General features: G+C 43.0%; 1 protein-coding gene across 2 annotated transcripts; it reads right to left on the reverse strand.

Annotated features, from left to right (window-relative positions):
* Positions 1–11,961: 11,961 nt before the first annotated feature.
* On the reverse strand, positions 11,962–20,626 carry pcdh18a (protocadherin 18a). Of its 2 annotated transcripts, none has more exons than XM_044190510.1 (4): positions 17,199–20,626; positions 16,529–16,617; positions 15,681–15,853; positions 11,962–13,607 (listed from the first exon to the last, which is right to left on the reverse strand). In XM_044190510.1, exons 1-4 carry the CDS (start codon positions 19,686–19,688, stop codon positions 12,778–12,780), a joined length of 3,582 nt encoding a protein of 1,193 aa, XP_044046445.1. In that variant the 5' UTR covers positions 19,689–20,626; the 3' UTR covers positions 11,962–12,777. The 2 variants fall into 2 exon arrangements, with proteins under 2 accessions (XP_044046445.1, XP_044046446.1); XM_044190511.1 differs by having other exon boundaries at positions 16,529–16,584; positions 17,199–20,619.
* Positions 20,627–21,516: the final 890 nt, after the last annotated feature.

Raw genomic sequence — 21,516 nt, forward strand, 5'->3', positions numbered from 1 at the left:
AAAAACACAAGAGCAAAAGCGTTAGGAACGGACTAAACATTGTGTTTACCTGCTCAAATGTCAGCTGCAATCGTTAGCATGCCCGGCTAACTAGCTTACTATCTACTGTAGTAACTAAGTGTTACTTACATGTGCAAAGAGCATACCATCATCGGTTATCGTTCGTCATCCTAAATGCCCTTTCTCTTGTAACATTAAAAGTGAAAACATGCTGTTTGAAAATACAAAGTCAGCATTTAAACATGCAAGTATGTAAGCTAAGCAGCCAAACATGGTTACATTAGAACGAAATAACATTCTGAAAATACTTTTTTGTTATAATTCTTGGAAAAAATTGTTTTACACTACAATACGAGAAACAAAACACAATTTCTTCTACGTGGATCGTCAACTGACTTTTTGCCTGACACATGCAGTTTTTAGCACAATATCATGTGCGTTGCCATCAAGTGCATATTTACAGTAAGACCCTTTTTATAGGGTCATTTGGAGACAGCATTTTCAAGCAAGTCGTGGAGATAACATTAGCTTAGTTAGCTAGCTAGCCACAGCTGATATACAAACTGCCAGTTTCAGCTGGCAAAATGCCTAACAAATCTGCCACCATTTTCATTGTAGACTGCATATGTGCCATGCGAGAATGGAGAGCTTCATACGTGTAGCAACAGTAACTAAGGAGGACGAGGCTTAGCAAACGATCAATTTATAATTTGTATATATTGTTTTTAAATTATGAATTATATTTAAAAATGATTTTATATTTGACTTTTTGTTATTCCATTTGCTTATGTGTATTCCATGTCACAATTCATTTGTCTCCTTTACAGTCTGCATTTCATGATCACTTTAATTTAAAGATATGTACATAGTGTGTCGTTAAATGATGATGATGATTAAGACCAACCTAAAGAGAGAAAACTAGTCTGAAGTCTGGCCAATCAGTGCTACCTCTCTGTCAGTTGAACTTTTTTATTTTAGTTGGTAAATTGCACACATCTTTAAAATCAAAAAGGCCTGTCTTTAAATTAAAAGGATTACGAGAGGCAAGCTGCAGATGAAACATTATTAAATGAAATGACAAAAAGTAGAATTTAAATGCCTCATGAATTCATTATTTAAACACAAAAGATGAATTAAGCAAATAAGATTATAAATTAGCAAATGTAATTATCTTTTTTAATGCAAAGTTAAATGATCAATTTATAATTGCCTTTAACAAAATCAGTCGTCAGGTGTTATAATTTAACACTGGGAAAGTCTAATATTCTGATGGCACATTCCAGGCTTCATATTCTGTACTATTAGTAGGTCAAATCCCCTCACTACACTATGTCAATGTGACCAAACCATTATCTAAAGACTGATCACATCTTTTGTTATGTACCCTAAGTGTTCATGTATTGACAGGTATTGCTGACATGTGTATGCATGTACAGTGTGTACGGAAAGTATTCACTCTTTGTTTCATTGCAGCCATTTGCTAAAATCAAAAAAGTTAATTTTATTTCTCATTAATGTACACTCAGCACCCCATCTTGACAGAAAAAAACAGAAATGTAGAAATTTTTGCAAATTTATTAAAAATGAAAAACTGAAATATCACATGGTCATAAGTATTCAGACCCTTTGCTGTGACACTCATATTTAACTCACATGCTGTCCATTTCTTCTGATCCTCCTTGAGATGGTTCTACTCCTTCATTGGAGTCCAGCTGTGTTTAATTAAACTGATTGGACTTGATTCGGAAAGGCACACACCTGTCTATATAAGACCTTACAGCTCACAGTGCATGTCAGAGCAAATGAGAATCATGAGGTCGAAGGAACTGCCCAAGGAGCTCAGAGACAGAATTGTGGCACGGCACGGATCTGGCCAAGGTTACAAAAGAATTTCTGCAGCACTCAAGGTTCCTAAGAGCACAGAGGCCTCCATAATCCTTAAATGGAAGAAGTTTGGGACTACCAGAACTCTTCCTAGACCTGGCCGTCCAGCCAAACTGAACAATCGTGGGAGAATAGCCTTGGTGAGAGAGGTAAAGAAGAACCCAAAGATCACTGTGGCTGAGCTCCAGAGATGCAGTAGGGAGATGGGAGAAAGTTCCAGAAAGTCAACTATCACTGCAGCCCTCCACATGCATAGAGTTTGCCAAAAAACACATGAAGGACTCCCAGACTGATAAATAAGATCCTCTGGTCTGATGAGACCAAGATTGAACTTTTTGGCGTTAATTCTAAGCGGTATGTGTGGAGAAAACCAGGCACTGCTCATCACCTGCCCAATACAATCCCAACAGTGAAACATGGTGGTGGCAGCATCATGCTATGGGGGTGTTTTTCAACTGCAGGGACAGGACGACTGGTTGCAATGGAAGGAAAGATGAATGCGGCCAAGTACAGAGATATCCTGGAAGAAAACCTCTTCCAGAGTGCTCAGGACCTCAGATTGGGCCGAAGGTTCACCTTCCAAAGGAGTGGCTTCGGAACGCCTCTGTGACCATTCTTGACTGGCCCAGCCAGAGCCCTGACTGAAACCCAATTGAGCATCTCTGGAGAGACCTGAAAATGGCTGTTCACCATCCAACCTGACGGAACTGGAAAGGATCTGCAAGGAAGAATGGCAGAGGATCCCCAAATCCAGGTGTGAAAAACTTGTTGCATCATTCCCAAGAAGACTCATGGCTGTACTAGCTCAAAAGGGTGCTTCTACTCAATAAATTCTGTTTTTTTTTCTGTCAAGATGGGGTGCTGAGTGTACATTGAGAAATAAAATGAACTTTTTTGATTTTAGCAAATGGCTGCGATGAAAAAGTGAGAGTGAAAAATGTAAAGGGGTCTGAATACTTTCTATATCCACTGTATGTATGAGTGTGCATTGTACTGTTGTGTTTGCATGCATCTTGTTCCACAAATGCTGAGTCGTGGATGAAAGTTCAGTAAGACCTAATTTCTCCCATTAGTAGGATGGCATATCTGGATGAGAGAAGTGTGTGTGTGTGTGGCAGGGAGGGAGAGCGATGTATACTGGAGATAACAAAAGAGCAACAAGGAGGTAGAAGAGAGAGATATGAGACTGAGGAATTGGGGTGCAGGTTGGGGTGGAGAGTGAAGTAGACTAGGTAAGTGAGGGAGAGAGAACAAATTGAATGGGAGGAAGAAAAAGGAGAAGAGATACTGGAAGAGACAGATAGGATAGCGGTAAAGACGGAGGCACTTAAGGATGAGGGTTAAAGAGAGAGAGGGATAGACAGGGAAAAAGGGAGAATAAATTGACAGGCGCATGTCACATGGAAACAGTCCCTAATTGGCCAATCAGCCAACCCCAGACTGAGCCTGCCGTTTTCTCTGACACTGCAAGTGCACCTGTACCTCACTGACAGGCACACGCGCGCGCACACACACACACACACACACATGCACACACACACATCTTCAAACATAACACCTGCCACCATTACCACCTCTTCATCTTCTCCCTCCATTTCTGACATATACTTTTAAGAAAAATCTCTGACAGCAGGGAGCTGACAAAGAGGGAGAAGGGGAGAGGAACTGAGAGACAGTGAAAGAGAGAAGCCTTTTTTTTTTTTCAAGACTAAGTCATCAGCTTCACTCTTCAGCTGCTCCCACCAGCAAGGTAACCTTTGCATGTAACATGTGGAAATGAATATAGAAAAATATAACATTTCAAATAAACATGTCCTGTCCTAACATGAAGAACTTGATGTGATGGGCGAAATTTCACCTCAGCTTCATCGTTATATGCTATTAAAGGGAAAATGTTCCATTTTTATGTGGATGTCCAGTCAGTGTTGATGGTAAATGTAATCAAGTAAAGCTATAAATTCCTTAGTGAGCGCTATATTGACAGAGAAAGCTGAGTTCTCGGCTCCGCTGGCAGTACTACATGTACCAGGATGCATTACGCATGAGCCTCTGATGCCCACACTCACCCAGCAGGCTTCTGTATAACAACAAAGCCAACCGAGTCTAGCTGCACTTCTACTGTGAATATCACCACAATAACCACTTCTAAACCAAAAACTTCCCCGGCGCAGGCAAAGACTAGAAATCCAAGCTGAAGTAGCATGTAGTTCCTCCTTGCCTCCAATGATGTCACTGTCTTGTAAAATGACATCACTGGATGCAGGAAGAACTACTTGGCAAACTCAGTTTTCTCTGTTAATATCAAACTGTCCTCACCAGAAAAAATCCATATAGGTCATCTGTGCAAGCAGCTTATTACAACCTATGTTTACGTTTATTGTAGGATGTGACCTTGTGGTCATGGTTAATTATGACGGGAGCAAAGGCGGAAGTCATGTGATGTACTATAAAGAGCGAGAAAGTCAGCTTCTGGAGGTGGTGGGGTGGGTGGATGGCACAAACAAACAAAGGACTTTCACCCAGGAGACAGGGTTCGTGGCCCGTGTGAAACCAAAAGTCAGTGTTGACTTATTTAAAGTTTTAAGTTACATAACGTTAGGTACGTGACTTACGTACTTATTTGATCTCAAACCATGATCTTTTCCTAAGCCTAACCAAGTAGTTTTGTTGCCTAAACCTAATCAAACTGCGACCGTTTCACAACGTTAATCATGTGTAAACACATCCACAAATTTTCCCCGTCATGTAATTTAGTCAGATGTGACAGGAAATTCAAACATCATATAAATGTCATTCATCACTTTATGTATGAAAGATCGTGGAACATGTGGGTTCAACAAAGTTGTAAAACATAACATTGACATATTATTAACCTGTGTTATTGCTGCTACTAGCTGCCACTTCTCACTGGAATTGCATGTGTCATGTTAGCTAGCTAGAGCCGACAGTTTAAAGCAAAATGTGCTGTGTGGTAAAAAAAAATTGGAAATGCAATGTGTTTTTAAAACGGGAAACCCATCTATGTAGTGGCTGTCATTGTTGCTGGCGGAGTCCGCCTTTCCCACGTGGGATTCAAATTATGCACCCAAGTCCTAGGGATTCAAAGGAAATTATTTATTAATGTACTGAAAATAATGCATTTAGAAGAGGAGGTCTGGTTGTGGTTGAATAAAAAACAAGGTGACACAATTAATCTCAGCCCATGATATGTTTGGTTGTGCAGTAAACAGATTTGTGCCATTTCAAACTCAACGCTGCAACCTATATTATTAAAACACACTTTTGATTACCTCCAGTAACCACAGGCATCGCCAAATTAAGCAAGGGCTGAAATCTCAAGAATAATAACTTTAAACTGACCTTAAAACCACCCTCTCTGATTTTGTTGTGGCTCCCAATAGTACCTCCAATCCACAAAATCCTGTCTAGCTCACTGACGATGCTTCAAAACTCAACTGTGAACTTGAGTTTCATTATCCCATACACAGTTTCACTACTCATGTTTGAAATAGGACATGCCATTTTTTTTACAGGTTTAAATAATGCAACAGTCACGAGCTAACATGTTTGACATGTGCTGTAACTGGCAAAAACATCACAGACACGCTGGCTGTTATGTTTGTGCAACTCAAAACATGTCCAAAATAGCTTTACTTGTTTACTTGAGGACTACATGACACCATGCTGGAGCTGTAGTAGAACATGAAGGATCCTCAACTAGACAAGAGAGAAGCATTGTAGTGAGGGTGTTTGATTCTTTGCTATTGGGAACACACACACACACACACACACACACACATACACGTATACACAGGGTTGATTTCTTGGTAAGAATGAGGCAGTACAAGCAGACCCTGGGTTGTTGTGATCTCTGGATAAATGGCCTCTGGTATCACTTTACTCCTCTGAATGTATGAATACACACACACACACACACACACACACACACAAACACACACAGCAGACCTCCATGCTGCTACAAAGAACGAGATGCATGCTTCCCCCTGCCTTCACACATACACAGACACACACATATACACCAAAGGGAGATGAATTACTGAGTGGATGTGATCTGACATAACCCATAGTGGAAGTAGGTCACATGGGGGGAGACAGGTCATCAGGGAAATAACACTGCAGTTGCACTACCTTTCTCTGTCTGTATCCCCCTCTCAGTATCATTGTCTTTTTCCCTCTCTCCACTCGTCCTCTCTATTGCCTTATTTTTCTGTTTCTCTTATAACACTTCAGTTTCAATTATTTTATCAGCAGGACTCCTAAATGGCAATGATGTTTCTATTCAGCTGATTTCAAAATTCAAGATTCAAAGACATAAAAAAACAGTGTAAAGGTGCAGTTGCAATTCTAAACATTGATCATGTCATGGCTGCTGGTGAACACTGAACCTGAACTTGGTAAAGATCCTGTCTTCCCTTTATGTCTCTCGCTGTGAAAACATATTTAGACAGTTCATTTGTAGAGAATCAAAGTGAAACCAGACCTTCCTGGTTGTGTTAACATTAGCAGGGGTGCCCTGGTAGCTCACCTGGTATAGCGTGCACACCATGTGCAAGGCTGAGTCCTTTCCAAAGTGGCCCTTTGCTGCATGTCATCCCCTCTCTCTCTCCCACATTCCCTGTCTCTCTTCAGCTGTTCCTGTCAAATAAAGGCAAAAAGCCCAAAAAAGTAATCTTAAAAAAAAAAAAAAAATTACATTAACATTTGTTATAACCCAAATTAGCCTACTAAATACCCAGTTTGGGGAAATACGCATATTCACTTCAATATCACTCAGGAATCACTCCGCCACAGTGGGCCCAAAAAGTGTTACAGGACACAATACCCTGTAAAACCACAAATCGTTGTTTTTACAATTCCGATTGTTGCTAGTAAGCTAGGCTAATCGCCTTTCTCATCTAATTCTCCACAAGAAAGTGAAGAAGCTTATTTTTCAAAATGTCAAACTTTTTCTTTCATATGTCTCTTTTTAGCTGCCTTTAACAGACACCATTTCCCACAAGCCCAAGAATCTTCACAGGATAAACCAACTTGACATACTGAGGCCAGTTGAGTTTTTCCATATGGCTATGTAAAAATAGCGAGACACATTTTTTAGACAGCAGAGATTACAGCTAAAAGAGTTGACCTTAGAAGAGAGGGAAAAAAGCAACAGTTTGTATTACACACAATGGTAAATCTTCATGGGAGCTGTGTTATTTTTTTTAAATGGTAACAAATGAATCCTTAGTTATTTTAAAATCACATAGGATTGAAATACAGCAGGTGCTGTAGAAGATACTGATTTGTCCTAAAATATGGATAGTAAATTCCAGGAACATATTTCACTTTTTCAGAAAGACAGATGAAAGAACCTCTTTGCTCTTTCCTTCCCTCTCTGTCTCTCTTTTATGCATTTTCTCCCAATTAAAATACAGGAACAACCTTAACCTGCATCAAATTCCATCCTCACCCTCTTTCTAATACATTTTTTACTTTTGCATAATTTACATTAGGCCTTGTATGAAGTCACAACCCACAACAAAGCAGTCCTTTCCAATTCCAACTGATACACACATGCACACATACACTAGTGTGCATACACATGCAGTAATTAAGCCATCTGGATATCAAACTAGCTAGCTTAGCCTTGGGGTAGAATGACAGCAGTGGCATGTGTGTGTGTGTGTGTGTGTGTGTGTGTGTGTGTGTGTGTGCAGGTGCAGGTGACATTCATGTGTATGTGTATGTGCGTGTGTCTATATGATGTGGCATAAGGCCAAGCTACTGGCTGCTGCAGTGAGATTCTGTCTTTAGTCTCTATCACTCTGCACTAATCCAATTGTCCAAAGAGACGGGGTAAGAGAGAGGTGGGAGAGAGAGAGAGGGGGAGGGAGTCTGTGAGGGAGAGCGTTCTACAACTGGCTGCTCTCCAATTCTAAATGGCAAGCCGGATGGGGATATCTATTAGAGGGTGAGAGTACAGCAAGCACACTCACACCCCCAACACGCAAAGACCCACACTAACACGCCCACAAGCACATAAACAAGCGCTCATTCGCACACATTATAGCCACAACGATGAGTGCAAATGCACACTGACTCACAAAAAATAAAAATAAAATAAAATCTCACAAGTCCCGGCTGCATACAACGATGTAGATGCACAAACCAAGATGCAATTAGAATGACAAAATGGCTCAGCCTTAGAACTTTTTCTCTCTCTCTACAGCTCTCATTGATGGTGTGGCAGTATCTTGAGGTCTGAGTGTTGTGAAAGCATAGCCCCCCTGTTAGTTGGAGGACAGGTCCCACAGTGCCATCTGCTGGACAAATCCTTTTCTAATTGCCTCATAACAGTCACATCACTCATAGTGGAACATCACATGATTCCTTCAGTATTAAGTTGCTCATGTACAATAATCTTTTATGTATATTGTAAAAACGGTTGAATGTGTTACTTTGTATTAGGAAATATAGCTACATACCTGTGAACATGTGGCGTGAAACACAAGTTGAATACATAGTTTTCACATGACAAGAGGGAAAAATGTGGAGGAAAACGTATTGTAAGGTGAGTACACCATTGTCAAAGCAGACATTTTGAGTTATCAAACAACAGGTGTAAGTTATGACAATAACATGGCTATTTGCATTGCATTAACTGCTGTAACAGAGCCATTGTTAATGTCATTAGTAAGTATCTGTGCTTTTCCTGTTATGACAAGTCAAAATGTCTGTTGTGGAAAAGGTCTGTGTATCTGATTCATTTGGGAATGATAAAGAAACAAGATGCTTTTACAATTACACATTTACACATGGTCGGTATTTTATAGGCTGATTCCACAATTTCTAAATTTGACAACTTTTAGGGCTTTGGCTTTGAAACAGCATTTAGACCCTCATGTTGGCAAATACAATTCCCAGAAAATATAACTGTAGACTTCGCTCAGTGGTTCTGGGGAATTTGTTACAAGATGATTAAAGGAATAAGACAGAAAAGATATATTATGTAAATTATGTTTACTTTGCCTTGATTTTTTATTTTTTTCCCCTTTTTTTCTTGTGTTCTCTTCAGCCCTCTACAGATCATTCAAATGAAACATTCTGACAAGGAAAAAAAAAACACTCTTTGAATGAACACCTCATGCACACACACAGCCTGCAGTAGGGCATAACCTGTGAAGACAGGTCGCAAGCATATACTGCTTTATTGTGAGGGGTCGCAACCCAAAAAGGTTGGGGATCACTGACATAACTGAATTAATAAAACAACGTTTTGGCAACGGCTTTGCAGACAACAAAATGACAAGGTATAAGATGGACGGAATTTTGACAGGAAAACAAAAAAAACACTAGTGATGCCAATCAGACAAACATGTCAGTCAAGTCAATAATATGAAGATGCCTATCTTGATCTCGAGTTTACTGTCAGTATAGCAAGAGAGCCTTCTGTCTGTTGTGGTGGGCGTAGACATTCTTTGACAGAAAACGTTTGGGAACCGCCGATCTATCTAAACCATCATCTGATGATGCTTAAACCTGAGATGTTCATCTCTGTCCTTTTTCCTTCTCCAATTCTCAGTTGAAAAGTTGGTATTGAGGTAAAGCTAGCCGCTAGCCTGACCGAAGAAATTGGGAGTTTTTTTGCCCAGAGTTCAGTCTCTCAGGCTGCACTTGCCATCAAGCTGCTTATAAAACTTCCTTGAAAAGGACTGGCAGGCTGGTGGACAAGAAAGCCCCGGCAACACATGACCACAATTAAGAAATAAGAATTAAGAATAGAAAGATATCCAATTATTACATAAGTGGACCAACTGACATAAAATTCTCATATGAAATTCCTTAAACAATAATGTATGAGACATATAAGGCATTCCATCAGGGCAGTGGTATCACAGTGACTTGTTGTGGTATACACAACACCTGAGTTCTGTTTATACTACAGGCTTGCCAATATCCTGTTTCCCTGACACTAGTGCTGTGTGTGTGCACTGAGGGTCACTGTACTGTGTTTGACTTCAGATGAGAGCTGACTTCATGTCAGCAGACCCAATAACCCTGCATAACACAAGCCTTCACCTTCTTAATTTCCTGTCATAACAACGATCAACAAACACATTTGGGAAGAAAAGGAGATGAAGAGGGAGAGTTTAGAGTTTAAGAGTTTCGGGGTTTAGCTAAATAAATAAGCATGGCTATAACCAGTGCGACTTAACGCCTGTGTCACGGTGATAATAATAAGAAAATAATTAGCAAAATAATGATTAGGGAGAAATCAGACATTGACAAGATGAGATGAGATGAAGTAGAGAAGAGCATTACATGTCTACGGGGACATGGGGCTGGGATATGAGCTGAGAATGCTGCTGGGATGCTTAGATGTGTGTGTGTGTTTGTGTGTGCATGTTTGTGTGTGAAAGATAATATTTATGGGTGTGTGTGTGTGTGTGTGTGTGTGTGTGTGTGTGTGTGCGCGTGTGTCTCAGACAGATGGACCGACAGAAATAGCGAGAAGATGAGAGCGAGATATGGAGGTGTGCAGGGGGGAGAGAGAAAATGGAAGAGAGCTGGTCTGAGAATGAAAATGAGTGAAAGGCAAGTGAGACTGACAAACGATTTAATGGTGGATTTGCTAAAACAACAATAAGCTGGAGTTCATATTTCAACATCATATCAGTGCCTCTGTTGTATTTGTGTGAAATTAATTATCTGAGTGGTAATAAATGAGCACTACCGAATCTTTCACCCGGTGTGTTTTTTTTTCTATTACACACACCATTACCCTATGCCAAAGACATTTCTTGTTGCTGAAGATCATCCATCATGCATTGCCAATCTAATTTTGAAATGACACACACACACACACACACACACACACACACACACACACACACACACACACACACACACACACACACACACACACACACACACACACTTGGTGTTCTAACTTTAAGCATATTTCCCAAAATGTAGAACTATTCCTTTAAGCAGTTAAAGCCCTCCATCATATCATGACCAATAGCTGGTAGATATCCATCAGCAGAATATAAGCTCACTACTGCTCTGCTACAGTTAGATATTAAGGCAGTTTGGCTTACAGGAGGCTAAGCTAATTTAGCATGCTTAAGTTTCCTTCACTCACATACAGCCAATGCTTGTTGTTTATTGAGGCTTGGCCTCTTTAATGATGAAGACAAATGAGCTCATTATTAAGTATTTGCATGTGTGTGTGTGGGTAAGTGAGTGCGTGTTTTCACGTCTGCCGGTCTACTGTATGTTCTCATGTGTGTCTATAAGTGTGTGTGGTCTTGTTTTGAAGGTGTGTAGATGTGAATGTTTGGGTCTGCTTAGTGGTTGTGTGTGTGTGTGTATGTGTGTGTGTATGCAAATTCTAACCTTTGTTAAAGCGCTGTCTCATAAGGTTAATTGCTTCATTTAGCCTAAGTTGTTGAATGTTCCCTCTTTTCAACGCAACCCAATGTTCTGTTTTCTCTTGACTGTGTGTGGGTAAAGCGTGTGTGTTCTTACTCGTGAGTGTATCATCAAGTTAAGCCCTCGTGATCACCGGCAGATTGAGTGAGGGGAGTAATTGTAATTGTATCCATATGGCTGCGATGTACAATATCATGCTTTTGATTTCTCATCATGTGCAGCTATTATCAGATGCTGTTCATTTGCTAAGCACATTTACCATAAGCGAGATGCTTTCATGGATGAGAGAGACGGTGAGACAGAGAATCTCTACTCTGAAACTAAATTAATGCCTAAATGCATTTTCATCTAAAGAGATCATTTGGGAATAAATTCACAGCTAATGAGGTGTTTATTACTAGAGTCATGTATGTGAATTGTGGTGCAATGAGGCTCAGGGAGGGTTTGCCTAGAAAGCCCATAGCAGATTTTGGCTGTGCATACAGAGTGTGCTGCAGTTCTGATGCTGGACATTAGGGGGTGCTAAGAGACAGGGGGGCAAGTGGACGCACTCAGTGAGGAAAACATATGAGAAATGAATAAAGGAAGTCATGAAATTACTGAAAGAAGTGTCAAGCCCCAATAAAACTTTTCAGCCATAACTCTGTTGAATCCCTCCACTTTATTTATCATCCAATGGTCACAATTTTACCACACAAAACCAACTTCCAACATGGAACTGCATTGGAATGTGATTATTTTTAATACGCACACACACATATTCAATAAGAAAATTAAATACAATTGTTTTATAAAATAAACAGGGCAGAGGAAAAGAGACACATTAAGTGATATTAAGACATGCAGTGACAAATATAAAAAATAGACATTTGTTTTCTTTTTCTGTACAAACATACATGGACACATATAAATATATATAAGTAAAAAAGAGTGTATTTTTAAAATACAAAGGTCAAATTGTACCATTACATTCCATAATAACAAAACAGAAGACATAGCACAATATTCAAGTGAGTTTGCCTTTTTCCACAGACACTGTACAATACTGTACACTGTAAAAGCAGAAATTAGATCACACAACTGTTGGTTTCTCCCTGTGGAGTCTGTTTACGCTGCTGTAAACATTACAAATGAAGAAAGGGTACAGCTTTTGTTAGTGGATTTCCATTTGAAATCACTCATTCAAGCAACTTTCAGAGAGACTGTAATAACAAGTGAGCAATCTGTTCTTGGAACGCTCGCTTTGATGCCTTTAAGTCACCTCAATCACAACTTCAGTGCCGTGTTTTACTTTTCTCTGTGAGTCTCTCAGCACTGAGCAGAAAAGAGGATATTTGGTAAAATAAACAAGACAAGCATTACAGTGAACAAGAAACAGTCATCATAAAGTTTATATATGTTGGCACATAGAACAAGCATTTGCCGGAATGTGGTGATGAAATGTGAAACCATGCTATGTTAGTTCTGTCTGACATCCTGCAGCAGTTTGTTGATCTCGTGGACCAGCTCGCTAGCGTCCATGCCGGCCTCGTGGCGGCTCTCGCTGCGCTTGCCACCCTGGTGACCCTGATGGAAGACGCCATCAAAGTCATCTTCCTCGTAATTCTCTGGGATTTCCTCCATGGCTGGCAGCCATTTGAGGTGCGGCGGCTGTCCGTTGGTGGACGTGGAAGTGGAGGTGGAGGGTGAGGAAGTAGAGGACGAAACGTTGTTGGTTCCCACTGATCCACTTCCAGGATTTAGATAGTGGGTATTGGCCGCCCATGCAGCCACACCTGGGGGGTAAGCGGGACCTTTCCCACCTGGCAACAACCCTCTCCGGTTGTCCTGAGGAACAGCATTGTTACTATGGTTACCAGCAATGTTGCCACCACGTCCGCTTCCTCTCTCAGTGGTTGATGAGGACGAGGGTGGGCTTGTTTCAGTGCACTCTGCGTACGAGTCCATATTAGAGGGGAGGAGCCGCTGGAACACAGAGTTCATCTCTGTTAGGAGGGAGCCAGCCCCTCCTCCAGCTGCACAAGCATCACTTCCTCCTCCGGCGACATCTCCCCCGGCCTCCGCCTCTTCGTTCCCAGACTCCTTGCCAAAAGTGGAGAAGCTCTTGCGGCGCTCCGAATCAACGGAGGACTGGTCATCGTCGAGCTGGGGCTGCTGGGAGGACTCCTCCCCGGGGATGTACATGTTGTTGCGGTAGTCAGCGGAGGAGGCGGGTGAGGAGAGGGGGGGCATCCAGCATTGGTCGGAGTGTCCCAGGACGCGACATTCATCCGTGCACAGTCTCATAGCTAAAGCAAAAAAGGACACAGAAAGAGTCAGGAGCAGGTCCAGCTGCAGCCAACTTTTTAAAAAAAAATTTACGATATTTACTGTACATGGAACAGAATTTTGAAGACAAAAACAAGGAATGACTGCAACACAAAACAACTCAGTTAAATCAGATGTTAAAAACTCCTGAGACAGAAGTGTTTGTGTTTGTTAAAAAAATATTTTTTGCTGTGGTACAAAAAATGGCAATATACTTGAATAATAGAAGTCATAAACTCTGAGAATGCAGTAAGAAGAGATATACAGTTCAGCAGGAGGTCAAGGTGCTGTTTTTTTTTTTTAGCATGGAAACAAGGGCAGGGATGCTGTTGGGTCTGACAAACCGTGTCTTATTTTGTTAGCATACGAATGCTCCATGTACAATAGCTGTTAAATATTTAATACAGCAGTGCTTCAGTCTTTCATTAATATCAAAATCACAGCTCAGCTTGGTAGTGGGTACTTTTCTATGTTTCTGTCCTGATCTCTTCATATTCCTGCTTGGAGGACCAGATTGCTGATATTTACATCTTACAGCATGAATATCAGGGTAGCGTAAGGTATGAAAACAATCAAAGGAACTAGATAAATATAGGAATAATTGCAAGATCCAAGCTAAATGTCATTACAGGCAGATGTTAAAAAGTAATATTTGGCTGCTCTGCCAAGCATGTCCGCATCTCCCGACTACACACTGAGGCAGGGATTTGCTTGTTTAGTTCTTTTATCATATCTAGCATGAATTGCTGCATTTGCCCATCTAAATAGAAAAATCTAAACAAATTAAATCTATTGAAGAGAAACAGGGATAATCCTCCCTCTCGGCCCATTATCTCCTTCCCCTCCCCTTTTTTCATATTAGCATAAAAGATAGAGGAAGGGACAGGGAGGGAGGAGGGGTGCAACACCTTTCTCGAGGGGAGAAAAAAATGGAGATACAGAAAGACTGTCCATGTCCGCCACCCCTCCCTTTATCCATCTCAATAAAGATAGAGAATACATTAACAGGTACAGAAGAGAGAGAGAGATGCTGAGGAGCTCTCAGACATGTAGGAGAGAGCGAGAGAGGGACAGAGTAAGTGAGAGAGAGAGAGAGAGAGAGAGAGAGAGAGAGAGAGAGAGAGAGAGAGAGAGAGAGAGAGAGAGAATAACACCATTCTAAAAGCAATTACTATGAATTCTCCTCAGTTCAGACATGAAAGCGCACCACTGTCACTCACCGGGGGGAAAAAAAAAGAGAAAAAAAAAGAAAAAGGAGGAAGGAAAAAAACAGCACACTCAGACGCATACCGATGAGTGACAGGCGACTCATCTCCGCTCCAGGGAGGATTTTACAGACACGACTCTAACTTAGGGGCAGATAACGCACACACACACACACACACACACACACACACACACACACACACACACACACACACAACCACAACCACACACACAGTAACAAAAACATCCAGACACACTGTAACCTCTCTCAGTGTGATAACGAGCGTGGAAATGAAGGCTGTGTGGAAGAATGGGGCTGAGTACAATGGGGATTGTGTTGGCAACAGGGTGAATGGAGTGGCTGTATAGGCAGGTGTACAGACAAATAATGGGCTTAGGCCTGACACTGTCCATGGTGCTGAGATTTGTCAGGCAGGAGAGGCATTAGAAGGCTGGGTGTGGTCTGGAGGAAGATAGGTCAGGTCAATTCACTGCTAGTTCATTCAAGTTTGATCTCACTCTCCTGACATCTATGAGATCAGGAATTAGAATCTTATGATTTTCAGTCTTTCAGTTGACTCAAACCCAGACAAAATCCATTGGAAAGTATGACTTCACACAAGATAAGATTAAGCTGAGGTGTGATTGTTCTCTGCACTTGAGGTGATAGGTGTGAGGTGCTGCTGTACGGGGTGTTAGGAATGACTCAGCTGAGTGGAGCCAATTTGGAAAGTTGTGGTAAGGAAGGTGCAAAAAAAAAAAAAAAAAAAAAAAAAAAAAAGAGGGGGAAAAAGTTGCAGCCACAAAGGTTGAGGGAGGGTGGGTGGGTTACATCACTAAAAGCTCACCTGGGTGGAGTCGATGGTGCATTTCGAGGTGTATCAGGTCAGAAAAGCCCTCCCCCAGCAGCAGTCTGTCCACAGGGGATTCCCGCCCCATGTCACAGTCACTGTCTCCCGCCTCGCTGTCCCCACGGCCACTGTCCTTCAGGCTGAACTTGTCCATGTCTTGTAATGCATACCTGGGGGGGGAATTGAGAGAAAGATTACAAACACATACTGTATAGGTATCGATCAGTCGGGGGGAGACTGTATCTAAAAAAATTTGCAAGTACACATTTTGCAAATACAAAGCTGAATGTGTTCTGTTTTGCAGGTTGATAGACTCAATCTGTCCTTAGAGTAGACTAATGACAAATAAATCCATCATATAAAACCTAAGGCTGCAGGAACCTGTCAAATCTCTAGACAAGGCTCGGCCCATAAATCCTACATGTAGGTAGATTATATCAATAAATCTATCACAACAGCCACTAGGGGCAATAATAAATCTATCTATCTATGATCTAGAGATCATAAGGGGATAGTGTGAGGAACATAATGATGGATGCACACCTTACAACGTGAGCCCAATTTTTTTAAAGAAGACAAGTACCAAGAAAATTGTTCTGACATTCAGACAAATGAGTTGCACACTTTTGAACTGAATGACATTGGTATGATAACAACTGGAATGTGAGAAAATGCATTTACACGCCATCGAACCATGATCTACATGTAACTGACCAACTGACAGGCAACGGTTCACAACAGGTTGCTGGAACATGTAATACACAGTACATGATGTAAATACACAATGAAAAACAAGTGGTTTAAAAAGTAAACAAACTATTTTTTTTTTTTTGGGGGGTAATTACCTGTAGCTGCGGGAGTATTTGTTGCCACGGAAACTGGGTCTGGGCTGGTACTGGCCCTGATGGAGCATGGACAGAAGCTGTGAGACTTGCTACATCCAAAAATAACAAAACAAACAAAATAAAACAAACAAAAAGAAACAGAAAAGGGGGGATGAATAACAGATGGGAAATTGAGGACGAAAAAAGAGAGAGAGACAACACAGAAGACAAAATAATGGATGAGTAAACACAAAATGGATGATGGAGAGGCTGCTAAAAATGGATGAGACAAAATGGATGACGTTAAAACAAAACAAAAACGGGGTTGGGGGGGTGGCCTAGATGAATATGGAGACATATGACTGAGGGATGAGTCGCGGTTATGATGGAGGTTATGGTGACAGGGTGTAAACAAGGTAAAGACAAAGACATATCTATAATCATCAACAGTTTTAATGAGAGTCAGTTTGAACTACAGGGCAGTGTTGATTAAGTCACTGTCACACATGCAGATGAGTTAATTTGCTCAAACGGAGACAGCTGTGTGAGGATGAGAAGGCTGGTGAGTGTGTGAGTGAGAGAGAGAGAAAATTTGGAAAGGGGCTTCGGGACCTCATTTTAAATTTCTGAGAATAATTTGCTTCTGTGTGTGTGTGTGTGTGTGTGTGTGTGTGTGTGTGTGTGTGCTCACCTCCACTGGTGGAGTTGCGTGTGCCAGTTCCAGGGCAAAGCTCTCTGGAATGTGATTGGACGAGATGGTCACTAGGCTGTTTAGTGACTGGCGGCTGTGGTGATTCTGTCGGCTCCCCATCTGGGCACGGTCCATGGGGGGCGTGGCCGAAGGTGAGCGGTGGTGAGCTCTGATTGGCAGGGTGCCGTTCACCGTGGGAACCAGGGTGATTTCACCTTTGTGGATTTGGCGCGAGGGCTTCTTGGGATGGTGCTGGTGGGTCGATTCAGCCACCCGGCAGTTGTAGGAGTGTCGTGTGTCCTTCTTCTCCCGGTTACAGCGAGTGGCAAACACCACCATAATGACCAGGAGAACGGCGCAGATGGCCCCCAGGGATATGATGATAATCAAGGATGCATCCAGGGCAGACTCCCCCTGGTCCATCACCTGGACGTGGTTCTCCATGTTCTCATAGAGGGTGATTTTCAGCACGGCCTTAGCACTGAGGCTCTCCCTTCCCTGATCTTGGACAACGACCGTCAACTCAGCGTGCTCATGGGGGAAGTTCTCCAGGCTGGCGTTGGCGTGGATTTCACATGTTCTTGGGTCAATAATGAAGAAGCCCTCCTCGTTGCCACTGAAGATGGAGCAAATGAGCTCAGCATTGACCCCCGTGTCACGATCGGTGGCCCGGACCACGGTAACTAAGTGTCCAGCCTCTGTGAACTTTGACGCAGGCACATCAGCAGTGAAGTTCCACAGCTGGGGGACCACGATGACTGGAGGGTTGTCATTCTCATCCAGAATGTTCAGAATAACTGTGGCATTGCTAAGCAGCAGTGGCTTCCCTGCATCTTTGGCTTGCACAACGAAGGAGATACGACTAACATCCTCACGATCAAATGTACGCAGTGCATAGATGGCGCCATTAGAGGGGTCAATGGTGACGTAGGTGGAGATGGAGCTCCCATGAATAGAGTTCTCCATGATGGAGTAGCTCACCTGTCCATTGGCGTCCAGATCAGGGTCAGTGGCCATGATGGAGGTCAGATATGCTCCAGGGGCATTGTTCTCCGATTTAAAGATCTCATATCGCCCCTTCTCAAAACGTGGCGGGTTGTCGTTTTCATCAGTTATATGCACAGTGAAATGTTTGACAGTAGAGAGACTGGGGGTCCCCCGGTCCTCCGCCACCACCGTCAGACTGAACTCTGACCTCTTCTCTCGGTCCAAAGACACGTTGGTCAAAATCATGTAGTTGTTCTCATAGCTCTTCTGCAGTTTGAAATATCCTTGACCATGAAGTTTGCACTCTACCTCTCCATTCAACCCCGAGTCCAAGTCCTCCACCCTCACCAAAGCTACAAACGTGTCCAAAGGAGAAGCCTCAGATATATAAGCTGCGTCTCCATTCCCCTGAGAGGACATTAGATTGATGCTAATGTCTGGCTTATTGTCGTTGACATCTACCACTTTGACCAGGATCTTGCAGTGAGCTGGCATGGAGTTGGGACCCATGTCCTGCGCTTGAACATCAATGTCATAAGAGTTAACGCTCTCATAGTCCACACGCCTGATGAGGGTCAGGTGACCGCTGTCGGGGTTAATTTTGAATGTCTCCATTATTCTGGGGGACACGTGACTGCTGAATGAGTAGACTATTTTGGCATTAGTGCCGTCATCCGCGTCAGTCGCGTTTAAGTCAATGAGCAGAGTGCCAACAGGTGAATTTTCTGGGAGATTTATGACGTAGGACGACTTGTCAAAAATTGGGCTGTTGTCATTTGAGTCGGCAACACTGATTTTGAGGAGGGTCGAACCTGTTTTGGGGGGAACGCCCCTATCAGAGGCCGTGTATTGAAGTTCATAACCGGAGCGCACCTCCCGGTCCAGCTCCCTGAGCACCACCAGCTCTGCATATTTAGCCCCGTCAGTCCTGGACTGGATGTCAATCTTAAAGAAGTTGTTGGGCTCTAAGGCATATGTGTACAGTGAGTTCTCCCCGACGTCGGGGTCTGTGGCGCTGTCCAGGGGAATGCGCGCTCCCACGGCCGCGCTCTCGGAGATCTCAATGGGGATGACGGCGCGGGCGAACTGGGGTGCGTTGTCGTTGATGTCCAACACTTCCACCTCGACGTGAAACAGCTGCAGGTGCTCAGTGGGGAGTGTCAGCACGTCAAATTGAATGGAACAGTTGAGATTCTTTTCGCAGAGTTTCTCGCGGTCAATTTTGGTCCTGATGCTGATTTCTCCGTCCTGCTCGCGCACTGTGAGGAAAGACGAGCTCCCTCTTTGCATAGCTCGGAAGCGGAGCGACACTGAGCTCGGAAGTTTAGCCAGAACATCAGCGACATCGTCTTTCAAACGGGCAATAACCGTGCCGACCTTCTGCTCCTCATAAATCTGATATTTCAAAGTCTTACCGGTGACGTGTTGTGTTGCCAGCGCCAAAACAGCCAGAACTTTCCACATTCTTGGCAGAAATAGTCCTTTCATTTTTCCTGGTTGCATTTTTGTGGAAGCAAAAAAAAAAAAAAAAACAGATCCAAAAACAGCTCCAAAATTCAGTGCAGGTCAATTCCAGTTTTAACTTACTAAAAAATACTGTGCTCCCTCAGTCAGCAGCATTGCTTTCTCCGAGGACAAAAAAAAACACTCGATTGCTAAATGCAAGCTAGCTCAAGTTGCACTAATTTCCATAAAAGCATCAAATTCTGTTTCTATATGTCCTCCCTTGTCATACAGCTCTGTGGCGTGCGCCCGGTGTGCGGGAGAACCAGCCACTAAAATCTGTGCGCCTTTCTCCCTCTCCTGCCTGCGTCTGGTCTGTGCGCCGTGCGCTCTCTTCCTCTCCCTCTCTCCGTTTGAGGTGCCTCTGCACGAAGACTTGCCCAAAATAACCCGCCTCAAACCAAACAGTTGTACATCAAGCCCCGGCCCCCCTTTTCACATCCCGGGAAAGACAAACGCTTCTTAAATCAAAAGCTGGCTGGTGGCCACTCAAACTCCAGAGGAGAGGAGAAGGAGGCGCAAGAGGGGAGTAAAAAGAGAAAGCGGGGATAAAAAAAAAAAACCCCGCCCTGTGGGGTTCACTCTCCCCAGTTTTTAGAGTAACGATCATGCCCCTACAATGAACAGGGGAGAAAATAAACTCAAGAAGAAAGCATTCATTCAAAAAGCTTATCCTGCTGTTTTTCACTGCTATAAAACCACAGGAAGGTTTACGAGTTGCTCGCTTCGGGTCTGTTCTCCCCAGACAGCATGGAACCACATAGAGTCTAAATTCTCATTAGACAAGACAAAGCTGTAGTCACCTCAATCCTCAGCATTGTCACCTTCCACCTGTAAAGCCTTGATAGGCACACTTTTGATATATAACATATAATCCAGCCCAGCCAGAGCCAGCTGTCATCACTCACTACTATATGACTGACGCACTGGATGCCTTGACATTAGTGTGTGTGCATGCCATGAGCTTATACTGTATCTAGTCTTTTTTTTTTTTTTTGCTCTTTCAAGTGGCAGCTGACTGCCCCCTTGGTGGTAGATGTTTTGAGCGCAATATATGTTTTCACATGCGCCTCATCTGTGGCTGTCTGTTGGTGAGAGTAAGCCGGGTAAGCCGTGTGGCGAATCGCGTAGAAAGGGAGCCGAACTCTAATGAATGCCTTTAAAGAGTTGGTCACGCCGAGGAACAGCTCTGTCCCCGTGCACAAATCTGTTCAACATCACTTCAAACTCCTCGCAGGATGGGTTTTTGATAACGAGCACAGCATCCAGAACTCGCCAGTTCGGGCAGGCGTTTTTAGTTCCCCACAAAAAGTGGCATTCATGTACATGCGCGCGCGCGCACGGGGAGGGGGGGGGGGGCAGATACAGAGAAATGAAGAAACGCAGGGAAGTGTGAGAGAGAGAGAGAGAGAGAGAGAGAGAGAGAGAGATCTATGGTTTAACGAATGTTCACAACTGGGACCGTGCATTCTGGAGACCATCTGGCGCGGTTTGTTTGGCACCAGGACCCGGCGATTACAGCCGACCAAACAAGACTCCAGCGGAGCCCCGAACCCCACACAACTATGAGGAAATGAGTTGTCATGGGGGATTGTGGAGTACCAAGCAGCTTTTCCAGATCCATTCACACATTTTGCGTGCGTGCGTGCGTGCGTGGGGTTGTGGTGTGCTTGTGTGTGCGTCAAACAGAGACAAAATGCGCTCAAGTAATACGGACCTCAGTTATTGCAAATAACAGGTTACTAAAGCCCTCATACATATTCAAATCAAATATTATAGCAGACGTTGAAGATGAGACAGACTCTAGGTGGCCATCTGGAGCAGAACT

The sequence above is a fragment of the Siniperca chuatsi genome, linkage group LG3 (genome assembly GCF_020085105.1).
Source record: "Siniperca chuatsi isolate FFG_IHB_CAS linkage group LG3, ASM2008510v1, whole genome shotgun sequence".
NCBI classification, from domain to species: Eukaryota; Metazoa; Chordata; class Actinopteri; order Centrarchiformes; family Sinipercidae; genus Siniperca; species Siniperca chuatsi.